Raw genomic sequence first — 27613 nt, 5'->3', positions numbered from 1 at the left:
TATAATGCCTGCGCATACATCAAGAGCATCGATACTCAGGGAAAGATTTTTGTGCATCTGCTGACGTCGAAATCAAAGGTCGCGCCCTTAAAATGCCAGTCGATACCCAGATTGGAGCTATGCGGAGCAATTTTATCGGCTGAATTATCCTGCAAGGTACGAGAGGCGTTGAAGGTTTAAAATGGAGATGTTTTTCTGGACGGATTCAACTTGCGTGCTGCAGTAGTTGAAGTCGATTCCTACGACGTGGGCTACGTTCGTTGCAAACCGTGTAGCAAAAATCCAATCGGCTACGGAGAACTGTGTTTGGAGACATGTTCCAGGGGTTAAGAATCCAGCAGATCTAATTTCCCGTGGTGTACATCCCGATCAGATCCAGGAGAGCAAGCTGTGGTGGAACGGTCCCGAATGGCTGCTGCAGAATTATTATCCGGAACAACCTAGCAGCTTTTGCACTGAGGGAGCAGATGCAGAAATTCGACATGTTGCAGTGAACCTGACAACAACACTGCCCGATTTTGGGGTGGAATACGTCAGCAAGTTCTCGTCGTTCAACAAGCTTATACGCAGCACCGCATACTGAATGCGCCTGATGCGTATTTTGAAGAAAAATCAAACCAATCCCAAAGGTCTTCTAACTGTGGCGGAACTTAGAGATGCCGAATACGACGTAATCCGCCGAATACAGCAGGAGACGTTCCCTGAAGATTGGAAGCGCCTTGTCGAAGGAAAGGAGGCTCACCGATGTTCGCCCCTAAGATGGTTTGTTCCTCGAATTCCTTCGGAGAACTTAATACGAGTTGGCGGCCGATTGGAGAAATCGGAGGAGTCAGAAGATACCAAACACCCAAAAGTTTTACCAGCGAAACACCCTTTTACAATTATGTTGTACGAGCACTATCATCAGAAGTTGATGCACGCAGGATCACAGTTGTTGATTAGTTCCGTTCGTTTGAAGTATTGGCACTTGGAGGTCGGAATGTTCCTCGGCAGATTATACACAACTGTAAACAGTGTTTCCGCTCCAAGCCTAGTCCTATCCAGCAGTTCATGGGTGAACTACCGTTGGCTCGTGTCACGAGATCCAGACCTTTTTCCAAGACCGAAGTGGACTACTTCGGACCAGTATATGTTCGCTTAGCCACAAGACGACTTCGTTGGAGCTCGAAATTTTCTACGGTAATTGTTGAAACTTTTGCGTAACAGTCAACATCAGGAGAAGGTATCAAGGGAGTGCGTTAACAATCAAATTCAATGGCATTTCATTCCACCGGCTGCCCATCATTTTGGAGGACTTTGGGAAGCTTCGGTCAGATCGGCCAAGAAGCATCTGCTGAAGGTTTTCGGAGAAAACGCTGTTCCTTTTGAAGATTTTACCACGTTTCTAGTGCAAGTGGAAAACTGTTTGAACTCGAGACCAATCACTGCGTTGACTGATGACCCAAGTAACCTCCAACCACTAACGCCTGGTCATTTTTTGGTTGGGGAAGCATTGCAACAACTACCGGAAAGGGACTATAAGGAGGTACCGATGAATCGGCTAAATCAGAGCCAAGTGCTGCAGAAAAAGCTTGAGCATTTTTGGGACAGATGGAGAGTAGAGTATTTCACACAGCAGCAAGGACGTTAAAAGAGATGGAGATCGCCGGTTGAGATATCTGTTGGGAGACATGTCATCATAAAGGATGATAATCTTCCACCATGGTGTTGGAAATTGGGCCGTGTTGAAGAGCTGCATCCAGGATCAGACGGCGTTGTGGAGGTAGTAACTCTCAAAACTGTAACCAGACCTTCGACGCGACCTGTTGAAAAACTCTGCATATTGCCAGAAGCATTCCAGCCTCAAGATCACCGACGTTCCCTTGAAAACCAGACATATCAGACCACCCCCTTGTGTTTGTGAGATTTCTTTTATTTTCAGAAATGCAAGCGGTTTCAGGATGGGCGAGGATGTTGGATTACTAGCGAAAACTAATCAAGGAACCTTTCTACGTTTCTGAGCCTTGAATGTAGATGGACGGATTGATAGAGATCAAGATAGCACACTGTCAGCATCTCTAATGAAGCAGCTGATCTATGCACCTAACTGAAGAGATCGAAGAAAAATGCTCATTATGTGCCTCTATGTTTTGTCACTTACCAATTTCTCCATTTGTAATATTGTATAATTTAGTCTTAAGAAAATTCGCCATTGGCATAGATGTTTTGTAGTCTTGTAGTTAAATTAATGACGTAGTTAGAATAAATGTTTGAGTAAAGTGTGGATTTACCATAAAAATTGTTGTGTAAATAAATTGTGCCCAAAACTCAATGTGTTGTGAATAAATTGTAACTTACCTGCAAATCGAAGTTTAATTATCATCCCAAGAAGTCACAACTATCGCCAAAGGAATCCATCGATCTTCAAGGAACCCAAACCCAAGCCCCCCAACCATTGGAATCGGAAATTCAGTCCACGGAAGGTACCTAGCACCTCAACACCCGAACTATACTTTAGCGACGTGATTTCTCAGGAACGGTTTGAGCTATATATGTACATTAAATTTTTTGACTTTTCCTAAAGTGAGAAGCTCTACAATTTCTCATTTTTAGATTTTCGAATAAAGCTACCAGCAAGGTTGCCGAATTTACAGAAAAATCTGTAATTTCACAGAATTTTGAGCAAATTTTCATCACAGAATCTGTGTCACAGAACACAGAATTTAGAAAAATTTTCAGATTTCACAAAATTTTTGAATTTTGAAAGGATTTCCAAAATTATATTTTTTTTTGGGCAACATAACATTTAGATTTTTACTTTGTTATTCAGTAAAGTATCATAGGATTGGTAATTTTAATTGATTTTACTCAACTTCAATGTAAAAAAGACCCAATTTATCATGAATTTTCAATGAAATTGAAGAAAATAGCATCACAGAAAACTATCACAGAATTTTTGGGTAAAATCACAGAAAGTCAGAATTTTTTTCTCAAAAACACAGCATTTTTTTCGGTAACCTTGGCTACCAGAGTTCCCTGGCAAATATGGACGATAAGGCGGTTAGAGTCATATAGACCCGGATTATTGTTATGTTATAAAATCAAAACTACTAAACCTATTTTAATAAAAAAAAAATTTGAATTTTGTCAGCTAGGAATTTTAGTCATTTATGAAACGTTTTGTCTTAAATGTTTGAAAATTGGAATGATACCTAATTCAATTGAACAATGTAATCAGCAGAAATGAGGTCTTTTTTTACCTTATTTTCGTCATGATTATTTTTCTCCATTTAATGAGTAGTTTAATTATTTTCTGTATCAATTATTTTTTGTTTCTGTATTATAGGTTCAGCACATCAATTTTTGCATTCAATTTTAGTTTAAAGACGGCAGGTTGAATTTAGTACGATAAATTGGAATCTGCTTCTGAATTCGTATTAAAACTTAGTATTATAAATGGACTTTAACGATTTTGGGAGCACATCAACAATATTTAACGCACCATAATTAATCAGTTACTCATATTCTCCGTCTTATCTTGAAAAACCAAATTTGTAAAAAATGTTAAATTCTCAAAACAAGTATCTTTAATAAATAATACAGTTGACATTTAATTTCTTCTCACACGCTTCTAGTGAAGATCGCATTTTTTACTAGCAACAGCTGGCGATTGTCGTCTTAACTGAACTTTTGTTCTCAACTGACGAAAACTGAAGCTCCATATATGCAAGTATAATGCTTCATTTTTGTTTCTAAGTTAGACCAAGATCCTTAACTGGCAAAATAGCTGGAAATTTTTCCAAACGGGATCAAACAATTCAACCGGTAATTTTGTATTCATTGGACCGATGTTCTCAACTGATAACTTTTCTTAACTTAATCGAATTCCTCGACTGTCAAACTTCTAATAACTGTACCACAGTCCTCAACTGACAACTACTGAATTTCTCTAAAATTGATGAAACTTAACTAACAAATTTTCCCCAATCGGACCTAAGAGTTCGTAATGACTGGACTATCCTCAACTGGCAACTTTTCCCTTATTTCATTAAATCATTAAGGAATGAATCATCCACACAAGATGAAAATCCCACAAAAATAAAAGTAGAACAATTTTTTACCAAAGTTCTGTTTCTGCAAAACTTTTCATTGCAAAGACCTCAACTGGACCAGAGTCCACAATTGGACCGGTATCCTCAGCTGAACCCAAATCCTGAACTGGACCGAAGTCCTCACCTGGACCGAACTCTTCAACCAGACAGGAGTCCACAAATGGGCCAGTGATCTCAACTGGACCGAAGTCCTCAACTTGATCAAAGTCCTCATCTGGACCAAAGTCCTCAATTGGACCGAAGTCCTCAAATGGACCGAAATCTACAACTGGAACGAAGTCCACTATTGGACCGAAGGCCTCAACTGGGACCAAATCCTGAACCGTACCGAAGTCTTCAACCAGACTGGAGTCCACAATTGGACCTGTGTCCTCAACTGAGCCAAAGTCCTCATCTGGACAGAAGTCCTGAACTGATCCGGTGTCCTTAACTTGATTGAAGTCCTCAACTGGAACGAAGTCCTCAGCTGGACTGAAATCCTGAACTGAACTGGTGTCCTCAACTGGTTCAAAGTCCTCAACTGGATCAAAGTCCTAAACTGGACTGAAGTCCTCAACTGGAACGAAGTCCCCAACCAGACTGGATTCCACAATTGGGCCGGTGTCCTCAACTGGACTGAAGTCCTCAACTGGACTAAAGACCTGAACTGATCCGGTGACATCAACTTGATCGAAGTCCTCCACTTGATCGAAGTCCTCAACTGGACCGATGTCCTGAACTGAACCGGATTCCTAATCTGGATCGAAGTCCTGAACTGAATCGAAGTCCTCAACTGGATCGAAGTCCTCGACTGGACCGAAGTCCACAATTGGACGGAATTCCTCAACTGGACCGAAGTCCTCAACTTCATCGAAGTCCTCAACTGGACCAAAGTCCTCAATTGGACGAAAATGCTCAACTGGACCGAAGTCCTCAATTGAATTGAAATTCTGAACTGAAATTCTGAACTGAAATAAGTCCTCAACTGGACCAAAATCCTGAACTAGGCCGAATTCCTCAACTGGAACGAAGTTCTCAACTGGACCGAAGTCCTGAACTGATCCGGTGTCCTCAACTTGATCGAAATTCTCAACTGGAACGAAGTTCTCAACTGAACTGAAGTCCTCAACTGGACCGAAGTCTACAACTGGACCGAAGTCTACAACTGGACCGAAATCTTCAACTGGAACGGAGTCCACAATTGGACCGAAGACCTCAACTGGGACAAAATCCTGAACCGTACCGGAGTCTTCAACCAGACTGAAGTCCACAATTGGACCTGTGTCCTCAACTGGGCCAAAGTCCTCATCTGAACAGAAGTCCTGAACTGATCCGATGTCCTTAACTTGATCGAAGTCCTCAACTGGAACGAAGTCCTCAGTTGGACTGAAATCCTGAACTGAACTGGTGTCCTGAACTGGTGTCCTGAACTGGTTCAAAGTCCTCAACTGGATCAAAGTTCTAAACTGGACTGAAGTCCTCGACTGGAACAAAGCCCTCAACCTGACTGGAGTCCACAATTGGGCCGGTGTCCTCAACTGGACTGAAGTTCTGAACTGATCCGGTGACCTCAACTTGATCGAAGCCCTCAACTGAAATGAAGTCCTCAACTTGTTCGAAGTCCTCAACTGGACCAAAGTCCTCATCTGCACCGAAGTCCTCAACTGGACCGATGTCCTGAACTGAACCGGTTTCCTAGTCTTAATCGAAGTCCTGAACAGAATCGAAGTCCTCAACTGGATCGAAGTCCTCAACTGGATCGAAGTCCACAATTGTACCGAATTCCTCAACTGAACCGAAGTCCTCAACTGGACCGCATTCTCAACTGTACCGAAGTCCTCAATTGGATCGAAGTCCTCAACTGGACCGCATTCTCAACTGTACCGAAGTCCTCAACTTAACAGGAGTCAACAATTGGACCGAAGTCCTCAACTGGAACGATGTCCTCAACTGGACCGAAGCCCTGAACTGAACCGGTAACCTCAACTAGATCGAAGTTCTGAACTGGGCCAAAGTTCTAAACTGGTGAAACTGGGAACTGGTGAAATAAAAATCAGGCAAAATCAGGCTACGTTAACGTAGTGGAAATTTCGCTGTAAGTGATGACGTTTTTTTTTTGTTTTTTTTTTGTCATCGCTCTAGATTTTCACTCTAATCTGTGCTGTGAGTCTACTTGGTTGAATAATTCTACTTAATCAAAGCAATCGAAAGATTCCCTTTAATTCCCTTTTTAAAATGAGGATTAACACGTTCGTCGCCATGGGACCCATATTCATGTGACGGGTGTATTTCCTGGGAGGCCCCGTCACATCAAAAACGTATGACGCTCTCTTACTCGAGTAAGTCACTCAGTTTAGCCACACGTTGGAAATATTGGATTCTTCCTCTTTTATTAATCGCTCCGAGAATTTCTTTGGGCCCGGCTAGCAAAACTACCAAAATGAGCGTGGCAACGAACGTGTTAAAGGGAATCTTTCGATTGCTTTGATTCAGCCACATTTTCACTTTTTAACTTTTGCAATGGTACCTATTCCAGTTCCTTACTACCCATTTTCATCATATTCGCAAAAGTCAGGCAAAATCAGCTACATTTAAAAAAAGATCAGGGAAATTCAATGGCTTATCAGGTTGTCAGGCTGAGCCACGAAAAGGTCAGGTAAAGTCTGAAAAATCAGGCACATTGGCATTTCTGGTATTGACGTTGACGTTGAATTGATTAAATCTGAATATTTGCTGCATTTGATTTAAGTTTTTTTTTTAAATTTTCATGTTATAATGTAGAACAATTTATATTTTGAAAATGCTACTCTCGCCAAAAATTGCAGACAATTGATGCCTCATTCGATAAACGACCTGCAGTTGATTTTTTCCTATCATCTTGATGCCCTTCGGGCATCCAATAAGCTTCGCAGAAACTTTTGGCGCTACTTTATTTACTTACAATCGACCCAAAAAGAGGGTCTTCTCTTGATCCGATTCCACATTCGATTATTTGCTTCCAACTTCCGGTTCTACCCGAGCTGTTGCATGTAACAAAATTAAAATGAAGAGCTATGAATACGTTTTACCTTTGTTGAAAATTTTTAAAAATTATTATTTCCGAACAAAGTCTTATTCCAGAACATTTCGACGCCAACAGTTCGAAATTTTTTTCAAAAATTAAAAAAAAATCATTTAAATTGTCAAGATCAAAAGTTGTTCCTTTCAGGACATGTAGGACTGGTTCTGGGGTTTTCAGTTGGCAAACAAGACCATGAAAAACCCAGGACGAACGGAAGAAAATTGCACACACCGGCAGTCCCATCCGGACGTACGACATTTTACCCTCTTGCCAGATTTTGGCAACCTACTACCAACATCATGAATAGGTAATAACGACAAATTGGGAGCTTTTAGCTTACAGTTGGCGAAGGAGAGCCGATTATGGCTAATACGGCCGATTATGGGGAGCAGCGACTTACAGGATAAATTTTTGGTGGAAAACTTTTTCCGGTAATGCGTTTAACTTTTTTCAAAGAAATTGTTGGCCACATACACCTTATTTGGGATGATTTTAGCAGTAGCACATCACATTTTTTTTACTATTTATATACTCATTTAACAAAATCTAATTGCATTGATTTAGTATGACATACAATTTGAGCTTAACAATCTCAGCTTCCGGAAAATATTTTCTCTGATACCAACTCAATAACAACTAGCATTTGTTTGTTGGTCTTTTTGTCTCTAGCTTGACGTTCCAGAAAATATTGACTTGTTTGTTTGTATTCTGCTCTCAGTTTTATGGCGGATAAATAAAACTCATCCCCCACAAAGCCGAGTCAAACAGCAGCTTGGCTCAGTTTCGTCAACAATCGTCTTCAAATGTTTGCACGCAGTTTTCCCTTATCAACATCAGGGAAAAACATCATAAATTGACAAGTTTGGTGACATTGGTTTCGTTTGTTATTGGCTTAAAGCGAAAGTGTTTGATGATGTTTACGGATGCTTTTCAATTTTTTTCTGTACTTTTTTAGGTTATGTTGAAAAAATATATAGGAGCTTGAATGATTTCAAGTAAAATATTGTTAAAAAATCTATATTTTAAGTCCATTTCTATTTTTTCTTGCTTCAAACATTTGTTAGGTAATGACCAATTTTCTTAATGTACCTAATCAAATCTGGATCTTTTTCTTTATTTTTTCAGTTAAATTGACTTGGATCAGGAATCTTACAAAAAAACGCAACCATGGAAACGTTGGAACAGAAACAGCAGAAGGTGCACATCGAAAAGGCTCAGAATTTCATGCGCCAGTACCGGGATCCGGAATCGAGGGAACTGAAGAAACTGTCCGCCAACCAGTTTATGGATGTGTGGAGTCATTACGATAAAGATGGTGAGTACTTAGATCAAATTTGGACAGATGTAGATTAAAACCAAAGAAATCTGCAAGTAAAATCAGAATCGAAAATAAAAGATCAAGAATTGAGAATTCAGAATCTAAAATATAATGTCCAGAATCCAGACAAAAAAATCAGAATTAGAATTCAGTGTTCACAATTTAAAGTCCAATATCCAGAATCCAGAATCCAGAACATAACATTGGATTCAAAATGACAAAGAAAATTGAGAATATCAAGAACATCAGGAAAAATCAAAAATATAAAGAAAATCTACTGAAAAACGAAAATCGAAAAAATCAAGAAAACTTAGAGTAGCAAAAAATCAAGAAAATCAAAAATAAGAAGAAAATCGAGTAAATAATGAAAATCGAGAAAATAAAGAAAATAAAGAAAACCAAAATTCAAGAAAACCAAAAAACTCAAGAAAATATCAAGAAAAATACAAAATCAAGAAAATAAAAAAAAGTCGAAAAAAAGACAATCAAGCAAATCAAGAAAATTAAAAAATCAAAACAGTCAATAAAATCAAGAAAATTAAAAAAATCAAGAAACTAACGAAATTCAAGAAAAATCAAGGAAATAAAGGACTAAAGAAAATCCAAAGCATTGAAAAATTAAAAAAAATCGAGAAAATCAAGAAAATCAAAGAAAGTTAAAAAATAAGGAAAATCAACTAAATTAAGACAATCAAAGAAATCAAGAAAACCAAATAAAAATCAAGAAAATCAAGGAAGAAGATTAAGAAAATTAACAAAATCAAGAAAATCAAAAAATTGAAAAAAATTAAGAAAATAAAGAAAGTTATTAAAATCAAGAAAATCAAGAAAATCAAGAAAATCAAGAAAATCAAGAAAATCAAGAAAATCAAGAAAATCAAGAAAATCAAGAAAATCAAGAAAATCAAGAAAATCAAGAAAATCAATAAAATCAAGTAAATCAAGAAAATCAAGAAAACCAAGAAAATAAAGAAAATCAAGAAAATCAAGAAAATCAAGAAAATCAAGAAAATCAAGAAAATCAAGAAAATCAAGAAAATCAAGAAAATCAAGAAAATCAAGAAAATCAAGAATATCAAGAAAATTAAAAAGAACAAAAAAATCAAGAAAATCAAGAAGATCAAGATAATCAAGAAAATCAAAAAATCAAGCATATCGAAAAAACCAAGAAAATCAAGAGAATGAGGAAAATAAAGAAAATCCAGCATATAAAAAAAATCAAAACAATTAAAAAAACCAAGAAAAATAAAAAAAACTCAAGATAATCAATAAAGTAAAGAAAATTAAAAAAAACAAAAAAAATCTGAAAAATCACGAAAATCAAGAATATAAAAAATCAGGACAATTAAGAAAAAAGCAAGCAAATCAAAATAATCAAGAAAATCGAGGAAATCATGAATATCAAGAAAATCAAGAAAATGAAGAATAAATCGAGAAAATCAACAAAATCAAGCTAATCAAGAAAATCAAGAAAATCAAGAAAATCAAGAAAATCAAGAAAATCAAGAAAATCAAGAAAATCAAGAAAATCAAGAAAATCCAGAAAATCAAGAAAATCAAGAAAATCCAGACAATAATGGAAATCAGGAATATCATAATATCAAAAAATTTAATTGAATCGAGAAAATTAAGAAAATCAAGAAAATAAAGAGAATTTTAAAAATCCAGAAAATCAAAAAAATCAAGCAAATCAAGCAAATTTATTTATTTACATAGTGTACCGTCCCACGAAGATCAAGAAAATCAAGAAGATAAAGAAAATCAAGAAAATTAAGAAAATCAAGAAAATCAAGAAAATCAAGAAAATCAAGAAAATCTAGAAAATCCAGAAAATCAAGAAAATTATGAAAATCAAGGATATAAAGGAATACAGGAAAATCAAGAAACACAGAAAAATCAAGAAAATCAAGAAAATCAAGAAAATCAAGAAAATCAAGAAAATCAAGAAAATTAAGAAAATCAAGAAAATCAAGAAAATCAAGAAAATCAAGAAAAACAAGAAAATCAAGTTAATCAAGAAAATCAAGAAAATCAATAAAATCAAGAAAATAAAGAAAATCCAGAAAATCCAGAAAATCAAGAAAATCAAGAAAATCAAGAAAATCAAGAAAATCAGGAAAATAAGGAAAATCATGAAAATCAAGAAAATCAAGAAAAATCAAGAAAATCAAGAAAATCAAGAAAATCATGAAAATCAAAAAAATCAAGAAAATCAAGAAAATCAAGAAAATCAAGAAAATCAAGAAAATCAAGAAAATCAAGAAAATCAAGAAAATCAATAAAATCAAGAAAGTTAAGAAAATCAAGAAAATCAAAAAAATCGAGAAAATCAAGAAAATCAAAGAAAGTTAAAAAATAAGGAAAATCAACAAAATTAAGACAATCAAAGAAATCAAGAAAACCAAATAAAAATCAAGAAAATCAAGGAAGAAGATTAAGAAAATTAACAAAATCAAGAAAATCAAAAAATTGAAAAAAATTAAGAAAATAAAGAAAGTTATTAAAATCAAGAAAATCAAGAAAATCAAGAAAATCAAGAAAATCAAGAAAATCAAGAAAATCAAGAAAATCAAGAAAATCAAGAAAATCAAGAAAATCAAGAAAATCAAGAAAATCAATAAAATCAAGTAAATCAAGAAAATCAAGAAAACCAAGAAAATAAAGAAAATCAAGAAAATCAAGAAAATCAAGAAAATCAAGAAAATCAAGAAAATCAAGAAAATCAAGAAAATCAAGAAAATCAAGAAAATCAAGAATATCAAGAAAATTAAAAAGAACAAAAAAATCAAGAAAATCAAGAAGATCAAGATAATCAAGAAAATCAAAAAATCAAGCATATCGAAAAAACCAAGAAAATCAAGAGAATGAGGAAAATAAAGAAAATCCAGCATATAAAAAAAATCAAAACAATTAAAAAAACCAAGAAAAATAAAAAAAAACTCAAGATAATCAATAAAGTAAAGAAAATTAAAAAAAACAAAAAAAATCTGAAAAATCACGAAAATCAAGAATATAAAAAATCAGGACAATTAAGAAAAAAGCAAGCAAATCAAAATAATCAAGAAAATCGAGGAAATCATGAATATCAAGAAAATCAAGAAAATGAAGAATAAATCGAGAAAATCAACAAAATCAAGCTAATCAAGAAAATCAAGAAAATCAAGAAAATCAAGAAAATCAAGAAAATCAAGAAAATCAAGAAAATCAAGAAAATCAAGAAAATCCAGAAAATCAAGAAAATCAAGAAAATCCAGACAATAATGGAAATCAGGAATATCATAATATCAAAAAATTTAATTGAATCGAGAAAATTAAGAAAATCAAGAAAATAAAGAGAATTTTAAAAATCCAGAAAATCAAAAAAATCAAGCAAATCAAGCAAATTTATTTATTTACATAGTGTACCGTCCCACGAAGATCAAGAAAATCAAGAAGATAAAGAAAATCAAGAAAATTAAGAAAATCAAGAAAATCAAGAAAATCAAGAAAATCAAGAAAATCTAGAAAATCCAGAAAATCAAGAAAATTATGAAAATCAAGGATATAAAGGAATACAGGAAAATCAAGAAACACAGAAAAATCAAGAAAATCAAGAAAATCAAGAAAATCAAGAAAATCAAGAAAATCAAGAAAATCAAGAAAATCAAGAAAATCAAGAAAATCAAGAAAAACAAGAAAATCAAGTTAATCAAGAAAATCAAGAAAATCAATAAAATCAAGAAAATAAAGAAAATCCAGAAAATCCAGAAAATCAAGAAAATCAAGAAAATCAAGAAAATCAAGAAAATCAGGAAAATAAGGAAAATCATGAAAATCAAGAAAATCAAGAAAAATCAAGAAAATCAAGAAAATCAAGAAAATCATGAAAATCAAAAAAATCAAGAAAATCAAGAAAATCAAGAAAATCAAGAAAATCAAGAAAATCAAGAAAATCAAGAAAATCAAGAAAATCAAGAAAATCAAGAAAATCAAGAAAATCAATAAAATCAAGAAAGTTAAGAAAATCAAGAAAATCAAAAAAATCAAGAAAATCAAGAAAATCAAGAAAATCAAGAAAATCAAGAAAACCAAGAAAATCAAGAAAATCAAGAAAATCAAGAAAATCAAGAAAATCAAGAAAATCAAGAAAATCAAGAAAATCAAGAAAATCAAGAAAATCAAGAAAATCAAGAAAATCAAGAAAATCAAGAAAATCAAGAAATTCAAGAAAATCAAGAAAATCAAGAAAATCAAGAAAATCAAGAAAATCAAGAAAATCAAGAAAATCAAGAAAATCAAGAAAATCAAGAAAAACCAGAAAATCAAGAAAATCAATAAAATCAAGTTAATCTTGAAAATCAAGAAAATCAAGAAAATCTAGAAAATCAAGAAAATCAAGAAAATCTAGAAAACCAAGAAAAGCAAGAAAATTAAATAAATCAAGAAAATCAAGAAAATAAAGAAAGTCAAGAAAATCAAAAATATGAAGAAAATCAAGAAAATCTAGAAAGTCTAGATTGTCAGAAAATCGAAAAACTGTTGAAAAAAAATCATGAAAATCAAGAAAACTCACTTATCCCTATGAACAAAGAAAATCACTTTTAAATTCATAAACAGTGACATCCATTTTCATTTTCTACTGCAACGGGTACCAAAGATTTTTTTTCCTTCAAGATACAGTCTCCTCATTCGTACAAGATATTTTAATCTTGAGCATCTATTGTCAAGGCTTTTTTCTCCATATTTTCCATAAGTACTACTCACATCAGATCGCTATACTTCACCACTTTACTGAAGCACAAAATTACAATGAACTTCCCCTTGCTTCCTATTTTGCAAACTCACTCTCTCTATCTCAGAACACGAGGAAAATGGCAAATGGAAGGATTATGTGAAACGAAAAGCTTTTCCCATTCATTGTCCCTCGTAGTAGTAAGTTATATTCCTCGCCTTGGTGCCGCATTTCCATTCTTTCGACCTCCTCTAAGCTTTTTGTCGACGACCTTATTAAAACAAACCAGCCGTTCTTGTGTGTGATCCCCGCTTACCCTTAAGAGAGAGAGAAAGAGATGGGGAAAGAAAACCCCGGGACCACACTCGTTACAATTTGTTGGTCCAAAATGTCTTTTCAGTTTATGGATGGGACCTTTTGGGGTGACGTTTTTTCTCTACGACAATTTTTGCCCTCTGCCTTTCCACTTTTTAAGCACACTGGTAATTTGGACTAAACGAGTGGTAGTTTGAATTTTGCCCAATTCTTCTTCCATCTCCGTACTTGAGAAGCTCAATTTTGTGAGCCTTTTTACTGTTTTTGCTACTGTCCTTGCCGTGGTTCAGGAACTTTGAAGTCGTATATCTGGCACGAGTGGCAGCTTCCCAATTAGGCTGGACGAAATGAAGAATGGTTTCGAAAGTGGTTTTTTATATTTTCTCTTTTATTTTTTTTTTGCCGACAGAGGTGATGAGAAAGTGTCTACTACCCCCAATCAAGAAATGTTTCATGTGTAGTAGGGATGGGATTTTTTTGATATTTGTTGCTTTAATTTGAAAGATGTTCAAATTTAGATGAATTAAAATATATTTTTTTTGGCATTGAAGTTATACATTTCCTTCCATGACGACCGTTGAAAATTGATTTTAAAATAGCAAACGTGCTCGCATGTCGGATTCTGAAGAGCTCGGATCAGTTTACCACCGAAAATCATAGGGGCTGCCAAAAGGCTGTATTTAAAACTGAGCCAGGTTTTTTCTACTCCTTATATCAACACAAAGTTTGCTTCAAGTATAACTTAAAATATTCAACATTTCTTATAGAGGATAATCGTTGGTTGAAGGATCTGTTGATTGAACTCTTATTTTGAATTAAATGTTGCATCTCGTAAATTTTGAATATTGACATTTTGAACGTTTTTTCAATTGTAATTATTATTTTGCAATGCATTTAAACAACCTAGTTGAAAAGTTTATTAAAGATGAACCTTGCCTCAAACTGAGACATTCTCATGACTTCTTCTAATGATTTTTAACTTTTTACTCTTAGATTTTGTATTTTAGCAATTTTTATGTTATTCGATTTTGATTTTTGATTCTTTAACTTAACTCAGTCAGGAGTCAAGAGATAAAATCGAGTAGATAGTAAAGGGCCATGATTCACAGGCTCTAGACTCTTGACTCTTGCCTCTTGACTCTTGACTCTGACTCTAGACTCTTGACTCTTGACTCTTGACTCTTGACTCTTGACTCTTGACTCTTGACTCTTGACTCTTGACTCTTGACTCTTGACTCTTGACTCTTGACTCTTGACTCTTGACTCTTGACTCTTGACTCTTGACTCTTGACTCTTGGCTATTGACTCTTGACTCTTAAATCTTTACTCTTGACTGTTGACTCTTCACTCTTCACTCTTGACTCTTGACTCTTGACTCTTGACTCTTGACTCTTGATTCTTGATTCTTGACTCTTACTTTTTTGACGTTTTTGGATTCATTGACTTTTTTTTACTTTTTTGACTTTTTTTTTTACTTTTTTGACTATTTTGACTGTTAATTTTTTTAAATTATTGACTGTTTTGAACGTTTTTATTTTTTTTTTACTATTTTGACCATTGTTTATTTTTTTTATTTTTTTTTTACTTTTTTTACTTTTTTAACTTTATAGACTTTTTTGACTTTTTTGAATTTTTCGAATTTCTTTTACTTTTTTGACTTTTTTTTAAATTTTTTTGACTTGCTTGGTATTACGACTTTTTGATTTATTTTTTCTACTTTTATGACTTATTGACTTTTATAAATTTTTGGACATTTTTAATTTGTGATTTTTTTTAAATTTTCTTACTTTTTTCAACTTTTCATACTTTCTTTACTTTTTTACTAATTATGACTTTTTTGACTTGCTCGACTTGCTGGACTTGCATGACTTTTCGACTTTTTGACTTGTTCGATTTTTTTTTCCTTTTTTTTTTTTTTGACTTTTCGACGTTTTTAACTATTTTGAATTTTTTTTTTTGTCTTTTTTTGACTATTTTTACATTTTTGACATTGTTTTTACTTCTCAAAACTTTGTTGAATTTTTCGATTTTTTCCTGTTTTACTTCTTTAAATTTGTAATTTTTTTTTTGCCGTTTTTGACTTTTTTGACTCTTTTTTTTTACTTTTTGACATTTTTGACATTTTTGACATTTTTGACATTTTTGACAATTTTGAAATTTTTGACATTTTTGACATTTTTGACATTTTTGACATTTTTGACATTTTTGACATTTTTGACATTTTTGACATTTTTGACATTTTTGACATTTTTGACATTTTTGACATTTTTGACATTTTTGACATTTTTGACATTTTTGACATTTTTGACATTTTTGACATTTTTGACATTTTTGACATTTTTGATATTTTTGACATTTTTGACATTTTTGACATTTTTGACATTTTAAACATTTTTGACATTTTTGACATTTTTGACATTTTTGACATTTTTGACATTTTTGATATTTTTGACATTTTTCACATTTTTGACAGATTTGGACGTTTTTGACATTTTTGACATTTTTGACATTTCTAAAATTTTTTACTTTTTTGACTGTGTTACATGTTTTGACTTTTTCGATTTGTTTGCCTTTTATTGACATTTTTGACATTTTTGACATTTTTGACATTTTTGACATTTTTGACATTTTTGACATTTTTGACATTTTTGACAATTTTGAAATTTTTGACATTTTTGACATTTTTGACATTTTTGACATTTTTGACATTTTTGACATTTTTGACATTTTTGACATTTTTGACATTTTTGACATTTTTGACATTTTTGACATTTTTGACATTTTTGACATTTTTGACATTTTTGACATTTTTGACATTTTTGACATTTTTGACATTTTTGACATTTTTGACATTTTTGACATTTTTGACATTTTTGACATTTTTGACATTTTTGACATTTTTGATATTTTTGACATTTTTGACATTTTTGACATTTTTGACATTTTAAACATTTTTGACATTTTTCACATTTTTGACATTTTTGACATTTTTGATATTTTTGACATTTTTCACATTTTTGACAGATTTGGACGTTTTTGACATTTTTGACATTTTTGACATTTCTAAAATTTTTTACTTTTTTGACTGTGTTACATGTTTTGACTTTTTCGATTTGTTTGCCTTTTATTGACATTTTTGACATTTTTGACATTTTTGACATTTTTGACATTTATGACATTTTTGACATTTTTGACATTTTTGACATTTTTGACATTTTTGACATTTTTGACATTTTTGACATTTTTGACATTTTTGACATTTTTGGCATTTTTGACATTTTTGACATTTTTGACATTTTTGGCATTTTTGACATTTTTGACATTTTTGACATTTTTGACATTTTTGACATTTTTAACATTTTTGACATTTTTGACATTTTTGACAGTTTGGGACGTTTTTGACATTTTTGACATTTGTGACATATCGACTTTTTTGAGATTTTAGACATTTTTGATACTTTTGACATTTTTGACATTTTTGAGATTTTTGAAATTTCTGAGATTTTTGACATTTTTGTCACTTTTGACATTTTTGACATTTTTGAGCATTTTTAGCATTGTTGAAATTTTTGACTTTTTTTACTTTTCTTACTTTTTTGCCTTTTTTTGTTTTTTTTACATTTTTGACTTTTTTGACTTTTTTTACTTTTTTGACATTTTTTTCTTTTTTGATTTTTTGACTTTTTTTACTCTTTTGACTTTTTTGACTTTTTTGACTTTTTTGACTTTTTTGACTTTTTTGACTTTTTTGACTTTTTTGACTTTTTTGACTTTTTTGACTTTTTTGACTTTTTTGACTTTTTTGACTTTTTTGACTTTTTTGACTTTTTGACTTTTTTGACTTTATTGACTATTAAAGTTTTTTACTTTTATTGAACTTTCATATTTTTAAGACTTTTTAGGCGTTTTAGGCTTTTGGAACCTTGAAGACTTTTTAGAAGTTTTAGACTCTTGACTCTGAGCTCAGTCAAGCTCATAGTTGTGAGCTTTTTCATGTGGAATTAAAGATGTTTCCATGAGCATTCAAAGACGATTCGAAGAAGATTGAAAGCAGATTCATAAATGATTTAAAGAAGATTCAAAGATGATTTAAATATGCTTTTTAGATCCTCAAAAACTTGTTCAAAAATAGCTAAATAAATTGATTTCGATGATATGATTCAATATTTTCGAATAAAAGAGCTCTTCTCTGTTGTTTTAAATGATATAAATTATTATCGACGACACCGAAAATTGATTTCATTGACGCCGAAATGGTTTTAATTCCCCAATGAATATTACCCAGCCAAAAGGCAGCACATCGACAGAAGGCAAAAGGCGGCACAACATGTTTCCAGCAGCTACTCTAGCGGGTACATACTTATTCGCCAGTCACGTTGCTCACGAACTGTTGTTGAATGGTTTCGCCAATGGAGGACGTGTTTTGCTTGCCGTTTGTGGTGTAAATAGAAAAAAAAAGTTTCCATTCCTCCGTTGACTTGCAGCTAGCTGGCTGGTTGGCTGACAAAATAGTGTGTCACGTCGCTTTGCGAGAACTAGCTAAATGAACCACAGACAGCTTCGATAAACCGAAGTTGGATTCAGCTACCCCAGCATTCAGGACTTCAAAACATGGAACATCGTTCCTCCATTTTCCTGCACTCTCTTCTCTTTCGCTCAGCCAGCAACGCTAATCCCGCACTCATTCATTGTCACGCTTTGGGAGAAATCAGCGAAAGGATTTACATTCGTATCAACGACGGCACACTGTCCTTGGCAGAAGTTATGTAGTGTATTTATTCTGTTCAGATTCTGATTTTTTTTCTTTCGTTCGTTGTTGTGTACCCGCACTCGTATTCCATTTGTGCTGTGAAAGTTGCACCACCATCAATGAATGGCATTGTGCCAGGCCAGGCCAGGAAATCCCGGGGAATGGTCCACCCCCACACACAATTTTAAGCTTTGTGCTGTCTGGTGCTTTTCCGTTTTTCGCTTGCGGAATCCATAGAAAAGCCCCTGAAAGTGCCCAAGCGGCGAGTGCCTATGTATGGAGTTTATGCATTCATTTTCGACAGGATTCAGCCGAGCTTTGGAAAATCTCTCTTCCAAATATATTCGAACCAATGCCCTGTTCGTTTTTTTCTTGAATTAAGATATTGAGATAATCATTGTCAGATTATATTCAATTTATTAACATTTCTTCCACAGTGTATTTTGAATCCAATAGAGATGTGCGGCATGAAGATTTTCTATGCGAATTCTGTCAATTTTGTGAAATTTGTTAATTTTTTCACTTTTTAAATGTTGTCAATTTTGTCATTTTTGTCAATTTTGTCAATTTTGTCAATTTTGTCAATTTTGTCAATTTTGTCAATTTTGTCAATTTTGTCAATTTTGTCAATTTTGTCAATTTTGTCAATTTTGTCAATTTTGTCAATTTTGTCAATTTTGTCAATTTTGTCAATTTTGTCAATTTTGTCAATTTTGTCAATTTTGTCAATTTTGTCAATTTTGTCAATTTTGTCAATTTTGTCAATTTTGTCAATTTTAACAATTTTGTCAATTTTGTCAATTTTGTCAATTTTGTCAATTTTGTCAATTTTGTCAATTTTGTCAATTTTGTCAATTTTGTCAATTTTGTCAATTTTGTCAATTTTGTCAATTTTGTCAATTTTGTCAATTTTGTCAATTTTGTCAATTTTGTCAATTTTGTCAATTTTGTCAATTTTGTCAATTTTGTCAATTTTGTCAATTTTGTCAATTTTGTCAATTTTGTCAATTTTGTCAATTTTGTCAATTTTGTCAATTATGTCAATTTTGTCAATTTTGTCAATTTTGTCAATTTTGTCAATTTTGTCAATTTTGTCAATTTTGTCAATTTTGTCAATTTTGTCAATTTTGTCAATTTTGTCAATTTTGTCAATTTTGTCAATTTTGTCAATTTTGTCAATTTTGTCAATTTTGTCAATTTTGTCAATTTTGTCAATTTTGTCAATTTTGTCAATTTTGTCAATTTTGTCAATTTTGTCATTTTTAAAATTTTTGAAATTTTTGACATTTTTGACATTTTTATCATTTTTAATATTTTTGACATTTTTGTCATTTTTGTCATTTTTGTCATTTTTGACATTTTTGACATTTTTTAAATTTTTGACATTTTTGACATTTTTGACATTTTTGACAGTTTTGACATTTTTGACATTTTTGACATTTTTGACATTTTTGACATTTTTGACATTTTTGACATTTTTGACATTTTTGACATTTTTGACATTTTTGACAATTTTGGCATTTTTGACATTTTTGACATTTTTGACATTTTTGACATTTTTGACATTTTTGACATTTTTGACATTGTTGAAATTTTTGACATTTTCGACATTTTTGACATTTTTGACAATTTTGACATTTTTGACATTTTTAACATTTTTGACATTTTTGACATTTTTGACATTTTTGACATTTTTGATATTTTTGAAATTTTATGACATTTTTGACATTTTTGGCATTTTTGACATTTTTGACATTTTTGACATTTTTGACATTTTCGACATTTTTGACATTTTTGACATTTTTGACATTTTTGACATTTTTGACATTTTTGACATTTTTGACATTTTTGACATTTTTGACATTTTTGACATTTTTGACATTTTTGACATTTTTGACATTTTTGACATTTTTGACATTTTTGACATTTTGGCATTTTCGACATTTTTGTCATTTTTGACATTTTTGTCATTTTTGACATTTTTGACATTTTTGACATTTTTGACATTTTTGACATTTTTGACATTTTTGACATTTTGACATTTTTGACATTTTTGACATTTTTGACATTTTTGACATTTTTGACATTTTTGACATTTTTGACATTTTTGACATTTTTGACATTTTTGACATTTTTGACATTTTTGACATTTTTGACATTTTTGACATTTTTGACATTTTTGACATTTTTGACATTTTTGACATTTTTGACATTTTTGACATTTTTGACTTTTTAACTTTTTCTGCTTTTTTACATTTTGGAGTTTTTTACTTTTTGATTTATTTAACTTTTATTATTTCGTTGATTTTTTTTCTTTTAAGACTTTTTAGACTTTTTAGACGTATTAGACTATATTTGTTAGACTTTTAAGACATTATAGACTTTTTTATATTATTTGACTTTTTAAATTTGTTAGATTTTTTAGACATTTGATACTTTTTAGACTTTGTAGACTTTTCAGATTTATTAGACTTTCAAGATTTCATCGACTTTTTAGATTTCAACGACTTTTTAGATTTCATCGACTTTTTAGACTTTAAGACTTTTTATACTCTTAAGACTTTTTAGACTTTATAGACTTTCTAGACTTCTTAGACTTTTAAGACTTTTTAGACTTTTTAGACTTTTTAGACTTTTTAGACTTTTAAGACTTTTAAGACTTTTTAGACTTTTTAGACTATTTAGACTTTTTAGACTTTTTAGACTTTTTAGACTTTTTAGACTTTTTAGACTTTTTAGACTTTTTAGACTTTTTAGACTTTTTAGACTTTTTAGACTTTTTAGACTTTTTAGACTTTTTAGACTTTTTAGACTTTTTAGACTTTTTAGACTTTTAAGACTTTTTAGACTTTTAAGACTTTTTAGACTTTTTAGACTTTTTAGACTTTTTAGACTTTTTAGACTTTTTCGACTTTTTAGACTTTTTAGACTTCTTAGACGTTTTAGACTTTTTAGGCTTTTTTAAAATTTAAGACTTTTTCAGAATTTTGAGACTTTTAAGTTTTTTAAGACTTTTTGATTTATTAGACTTTTTAGAATTTTTTAGATTTTTAGACTTTTTAGACTGTTTAGAGTTTTCATGGGACTTTTTGGACTTTTAAGACTTTTAAGATTTTTAAGAAGTTTTAGGCTTTTTGGTTTTTTGGGACTTTTTAGACTTTTTAAACTTTTTAGACTTTTTAGACTTTTCAGACTTTTTGGACTTTTTAGACTTTTTAAACTATTAAGACTTTTAAGACTTTTTAGACTTTTTAGACTTTTTAAACTCTTAAGACTTTTTAGACTTTATAGACTTTCTAGACTTTTTAGACTTTTAAGACTTTTTAGACTTTTTAGACTTTTGAGACTTTTTAGACTTTTTCGACTTTTTAGACTTTTTAGACTTTTTAGACTTTTTAGACTTTTTAGACTTTTTAGACTTTTTAGACTTTTTAGACTTTTTAGACTTTTTAGACTTTTTAGACTTTTTAGACTTTTTAGACTTTTTAGACTTTTTAGACTTTTTAGACATTTTAGACTTTTTAGACTTTTTAGACTTTGAAGACTTTTTAGACTTTTTAGACTTTTTAGACTTTTTAGACTTTTAAGACTTTTTAGACTTTTTAGACTTTTTAGACTTTTTCGACTTTTTAGACTTTTTAGACTTTTTAGACTTTTTAAACTCTTTAGACTTTTTAGACTTTTAAGACTTTTTAGACTTTTTAGACTTTTTGACTTTTGAGACTTTATAGACTTTTTAGACTTTTATGACTTTTTAGAATTTTTAGACTTTTTAGACTTTTTAGACTTTTAAGACTTTTTAGAGTTTCCATTGGACTCTCTAGATTTTTAAGACTTTTTGGCTTTTTTAGACATTTCAGACTTTTTAGACTTTTAAGACTTTTTAGAGTTTTTAGACTTTTTAAACTTTTTAGACTTTTTAGACTTTTTAGACTTTTTAGACTTTTTAGACTTTTTAAACTTTTTAGACTTTTTAGACTTTTTAAACTTTTTAGACTTTTTAGACTTTTTAGACTTTTTAGACTTTTTAGACTTTTTAGACTTTTTAGACTTTTTAGACTTTTTAGACTTTTTAGACTTTTTAGACTTTTTAGACTTTTTAGACTTTTTAGACTTTTAAGACTTTTTAGACTTTTTAGACTTTTTAGACTTTTAAGACTTTTTAGACTTTTTAGACTTTTTAGACTTTTTTTATATTTTTAGACTTTACAGACTTTACAGAATTGTTAGACATTTGAAACTTTTTAGACTTTGTTGACTTTTCAGATTTATTAGACCTTTTAGATTTCATCGATTTTTTAGACTTTTAGACTTTTTAGACATTTCAGACTTTTAAGACTCTGAAGACTTTTAAGACTTTTTAGACTTTGCAGACTTTTTAGACTTTTTAGGCTTTTTAGACTATTTAGACTTTTTAGATTAATTAGACTTTTTAGACTTTTAGACTTTTTAGACTTTTTAGACTTTTTAGACTTTTCAGACTTTTTAGACTTTTTAGACTTTTTAGACTTTTTAGACTTTTTAGACTTTTTAGACTTTTTAGACTTTTTAGACTTCTTAGACGTTTTAGACTTTTTAGGCTTTTTTAAAATTTAAGACTTTTTCAGAATTTTGAGACTTTTAAGTTTTTTAAGACTTTTTGATTTATTAGACTTTTTAGAATTTTTTAGATTTTTAGACTTTTTAGACTGTTTAGAGTTTTCATGGGACTTTTTGGACTTTTAAGACTTTTAAGATTTTTAAGAAGTTTTAGGCTTTTTGGTTTTTTGGGACTTTTTAGACTTTTTAAACTTTTTAGACTTTTTAGACTTTTCAGACTTTTTGGACTTTTTAGACTTTTTAAACTATTAAGACTTTTAAGACTTTTTAGACTTTTTAGACTTTTTAAACTCTTAAGACTTTTTAGACTTTATAGACTTTCTAGACTTTTTAGACTTTTAAGACTTTTTAGACTTTTTAGACTTTTGAGACTTTTTAGACTTTTTCGACTTTTTAGACTTTTTAGACTTTTTAGACTTTTTAGACTTTTTAGACTTTTTAGACTTTTTAGACTTTTTAGACTTTTTAGACTTTTTAGACTTTTTAGACTTTTTAGACTTTTTAGACTTTTTAGACTTTTTAGACTTTTTAGACATTTTAGACTTTTTAGACTTTTTAGACTTTGAAGACTTTTTAGACTTTTTAGACTTTTTAGACTTTTTAGACTTTTAAGACTTTTTAGACTTTTTAGACTTTTTAGACTTTTTCGACTTTTTAGACTTTTTAGACTTTTTAGACTTTTTAAACTCTTTAGACTTTTTAGACTTTTAAGACTTTTTAGACTTTTTAGACTTTTTGACTTTTGAGACTTTATAGACTTTTTAGACTTTTATGACTTTTTAGAATTTTTAGACTTTTTAGACTTTTTAGACTTTTAAGACTTTTTAGAGTTTCCATTGGACTCTCTAGATTTTTAAGACTTTTTGGCTTTTTTAGACATTTCAGACTTTTTAGACTTTTAAGACTTTTTAGAGTTTTTAGACTTTTTAAACTTTTTAGACTTTTTAGACTTTTTAGACTTTTTAGACTTTTTAGACTTTTTAAACTTTTTAGACTTTTTAGACTTTTTAAACTTTTTAGACTTTTTAGACTTTTTAGACTTTTTAGACTTTTTAGACTTTTTAGACTTTTTAGACTTTTTAGACTTTTTAGACTTTTTAGACTTTTTAGACTTTTTAGACTTTTTAGACTTTTTAGACTTTTAAGACTTTTTAGACTTTTTAGACTTTTTAGACTTTTAAGACTTTTTAGACTTTTTAGACTTTTTAGACTTTTTTTATATTTTTAGACTTTACAGACTTTACAGAATTGTTAGACATTTGAAACTTTTTAGACTTTGTTGACTTTTCAGATTTATTAGACCTTTTAGATTTCATCGATTTTTTAGACTTTTAGACTTTTTAGACATTTCAGACTTTTAAGACTCTGAAGACTTTTAAGACTTTTTAGACTTTGCAGACTTTTTAGACTTTTTAGGCTTTTTAGACTATTTAGACTTTTTAGATTAATTAGACTTTTTAGACTTTTAGACTTTTTAGACTTTTTAGACTTTTTAGACTTTTCAGACTTTTTAGACTTTTTAGACTTTTTAGACTTTTTAGACTTTTTAGACTTTTTAGACTTTTTAGACTTTTTAGACTTTTCAGACTTTTTAGACTTTTTGGACTTTTTAGACTTTTTAGACTTTTAGACTTTGACGAATAAAAAATCAATGGCCTCAATTATTTTGAAGCTTTTTTGGGATTTTCAAAATGAAAACGCTTTCGAAATTTTTTGCGAAACTTATTGAATAGTTTTGCGGTTTTGTGGTTTAACGAATTTTTTCTCTATTATCTTTTTTGTTTTGTTTTTCACTGGTTGATTTTCATTCAACTTTTCCACTATTTTTAGTTTTAACTTTATTTTTGTTGATCAATGTTTTTAAGGTTTCTGGCATAACTATCCAATTTTTCTTGATGTTTTTTTTTCTAATTTTTGTTATTGTTTAGGTTTTATAATATATTTTTTTTACCTTGTGATCATTGAATTGAAAAATAATATTTATTATTATTTTTTTAGAAATAGTATTTCAGAAATTCAGTAATTTTATTCGTTTGATTCCGAATGTCATTTCAATTCGTCTGACACGTATTTTTCTGTTTTCATTTCAGGCAACGGTTACATTGAGGGTACCGAGCTGGACGGTTTCCTGAAAGAGTTCGTCTCGAGTGCCAACACATCGGATCTCGGTCCTGAGGTAAGCTCGTGATTTAACCGCTATCATCCCCTGGTCTATTGTCAACAAATGGGTGGGGAATCTTAGGTACATTCAACATACATATGTATGTGGGCGGCAGGATCAAGTGATTGCTGGGCAGTGATTCCGGTCGTTTCCGATTATTCCCCTGAGGGAGGCAGGTCTTTGCTGCGATTCATGGACCGAAGTCGAAGTGATACGCAGCCTGAAGGAATATGAAAAATAAAGAAGCAACCGGATAACTCTAACGTGTTGGGAAGAAGTCGAACAAACTCTCATCTCTTCCGGCTCGGAAAACACAGAAGACGGAAACCAATCTTGTGAACTATGTGAGCTTTGCGGTTGTCATTTTGAGTTTACTGACAATCCCCACACTCGGCAAATCTATTTGTCCATTTTCCGGTTGGTTTCTTATGGATTTGTTATTTCGTTACATGTTTCAGCAGTAAAAAAATCTAATCACAAAGTTTCAAAGAAGAGCTGCTTCAAGACTTAAGTTTTCGTTCATGAAAAAGTTTAAGTTACCAGGGCTAATAAACACGAACCTAGTATTGCCCACAAATCTTCGAAGAGCCTTGACCATTTGCTCGAATCGATTCGCCATAACACGTTTTGATGATTTTCATTTACCATTTTCTAAGTTCCTTAACGCAGCAAATTCGGTTCGAGAGCACATCAAAAAACGAACAAACCTCACGAGCGTTCCACATTGCCCAAACTTGATCCTGCCGCTTTTTTATGGTAAGACATTGGGGGATTTTATTAATACTTTTTTTTTCTTCTCATGTATTTCCAATCTTTCTTTTCCGTTTGTTACTTTCCATCACGGCCATTATGTTGGGTTTTATTTCTCCGGATTTCCGAACCGAATAACCGAAAACGAAAATAAAAACGGAAACCAAATCATCGACATACACTCGACGAACTGCTGGTGTTCGTTATTGTATGTGGAATGTTTGGTGGAATTTGACGTTTTCGGTTTCGTTTGTTTCACTCGTCCACTTTTGTTTGCTCGACAACATTCCTCGGTCATTAATCACATTTCTTCTTCTGCTTGTGCGTGTGCGTGCGTATGTGGGTTACCCCAATAATAATTGAAAAAAAAAAACACACGAACGCACACCTTCCAGAAAACGGTTAGTATGTAGTGGTGCAATGAAGTAGTGTGATCATGTCTTGAAATTATCACTTCTAGTTACGATAAACAGTTTTAAAACACTCGTGAAAAAAAAACAGATAAAATGTTAACATTAATGTCAACTAACAAGTTTAACAAATCATTGTCGTTTTAAGCGATATTTTGAATCAAGAGATAATTTCAAGCCTTGGTAGAGGTGCAAACCCCCTTACAACTAGAACCAGTAGCATGATGAAACAAGCTCGCTAGTGAAAATGTCAACCAAGTCTAGCAGAAGTGTCAGCACCTTACTTATTTTTTTCTAAACAAACCGTAATTACCAAACTAAATTGAAAAATAATTCTACGGGAAAATCTCTGGGAAAAATCCCTAGAGTACTTAAAGGTAGTCAGTTCGGACCCCTTCTTTTCATAATTTTCGTCAATATGATGAGCTTATATCGATAAAGTTCATTCTGATACTAAATGTAGTAGAAACTAGTTCTAGGTTACTTTTTGGCGTAGGAACAACAAGCCGATGCATTTCAAAAAATTTGCCACATTATCGATCTCCTATCCAACGCACTATCCAAAAAAAATAACGATCGGGCGGTCTAGAACATTTTTTAAAAGAATAGCGAACAAGATAAACCATCAAAATGTTTGAACTTTTACTATTTCCTGTTCCTAAAAACTTCAAATTTTACATTTTCAAGCTGAGATCTACAATATTTTTTTCAAAAAATAAATAATAATTCCAACACTTTTGCTTTTGATAAAAATAATTTTTCATCAAATATTTTGACAAAAATGTATCAATTTTGACAAAAAATTAAAATTAACAATAAAAACTATCTAGAACTTAACGTGAAAATAACTGAGAATACTGTAGCAAATTAACAAAAGCATTGATAAAGGTGTGTTCGCTATAATCATTTCTATAGAAAACAGAATGTAGTTTTGAGTTGAGTCAAGAATGTTACAATTTAATCATTCTAAAATAGACACATTCCACGCACTTGCATCGTGAGAGTCGAAATTTTTAAAATAACTCCTACAGTAAAAGCTTTTTGAAGAGGATAATTCAACGCATTCAAAAATTAATAGTTTTCACATTTAATGATTCATATGTATAACCTTTGAATTAGGTGTCGAAAAATGGTAAAGTTACTTTAAAACTGAAATTTTTCCATTCGTAACATCATTAGATGTTCAAAAAAGTATCCAAATAACCTACCATAATCTGGGGTAAGATTGTTCACTTTTTTCAATACGTTTCGATGATTTGTTTTCTGTTAAGAGGAATGTGGCATGTTTCAATAGACTGAGTCGATTTGGAGTCATTTTTGAATTTCTCAAACCCAGGGGTCTAAAAATTATCCAAAGAAATTTTTTCGCTGAACAACTTTGTTAGAGACCGTAACTTCGTATCTAATTAGGCAAACATGCTATTAGGTTTTTAACAAGGGTATGTCTTTTGGCATTGAAAAATATTAA

The 27613-nt window shown here is 31.2% G+C and overlaps 2 protein-coding genes across 3 annotated transcripts in view; both read left to right on the top strand.

Moving 5' to 3' along the window:
• LOC129743716 (calbindin-32) overlaps window positions 1-27613 on the top strand; it is a 266038-nt gene that overhangs the window by 179000 nt on the left and 59425 nt on the right. For both annotated transcript variants that reach the window (XM_055735839.1, XM_055735838.1), the window contains exons 3-4: window positions 8257-8446; window positions 24915-25000. In XM_055735839.1, the coding sequence (XP_055591814.1) occupies window positions 8299-8446; window positions 24915-25000 (234 nt within the window). In that variant the 5' untranslated portion in view covers window positions 8257-8298. The remainder of the gene's footprint in view (window positions 1-8256; window positions 8447-24914; window positions 25001-27613) is intronic.
• LOC129743355 (uncharacterized) lies at window positions 593-1630 on the top strand. Its single transcript, XM_055735338.1, has 2 exons — window positions 593-1131; window positions 1207-1630. The coding sequence occupies exons 1-2, from the start codon at window positions 593-595 to the stop codon at window positions 1628-1630; spliced, it is 963 nt and encodes a 320-aa protein (XP_055591313.1).

Source organism: Uranotaenia lowii, chromosome 2 (assembly GCF_029784155.1).
Source record: "Uranotaenia lowii strain MFRU-FL chromosome 2, ASM2978415v1, whole genome shotgun sequence".
In the NCBI taxonomy this organism is placed as follows: Eukaryota; Metazoa; Arthropoda; class Insecta; order Diptera; family Culicidae; genus Uranotaenia; species Uranotaenia lowii.
Note: the sequence above shows the minus strand (reverse complement) of the source record. Positions and strands in the feature narration are given on the sequence as shown.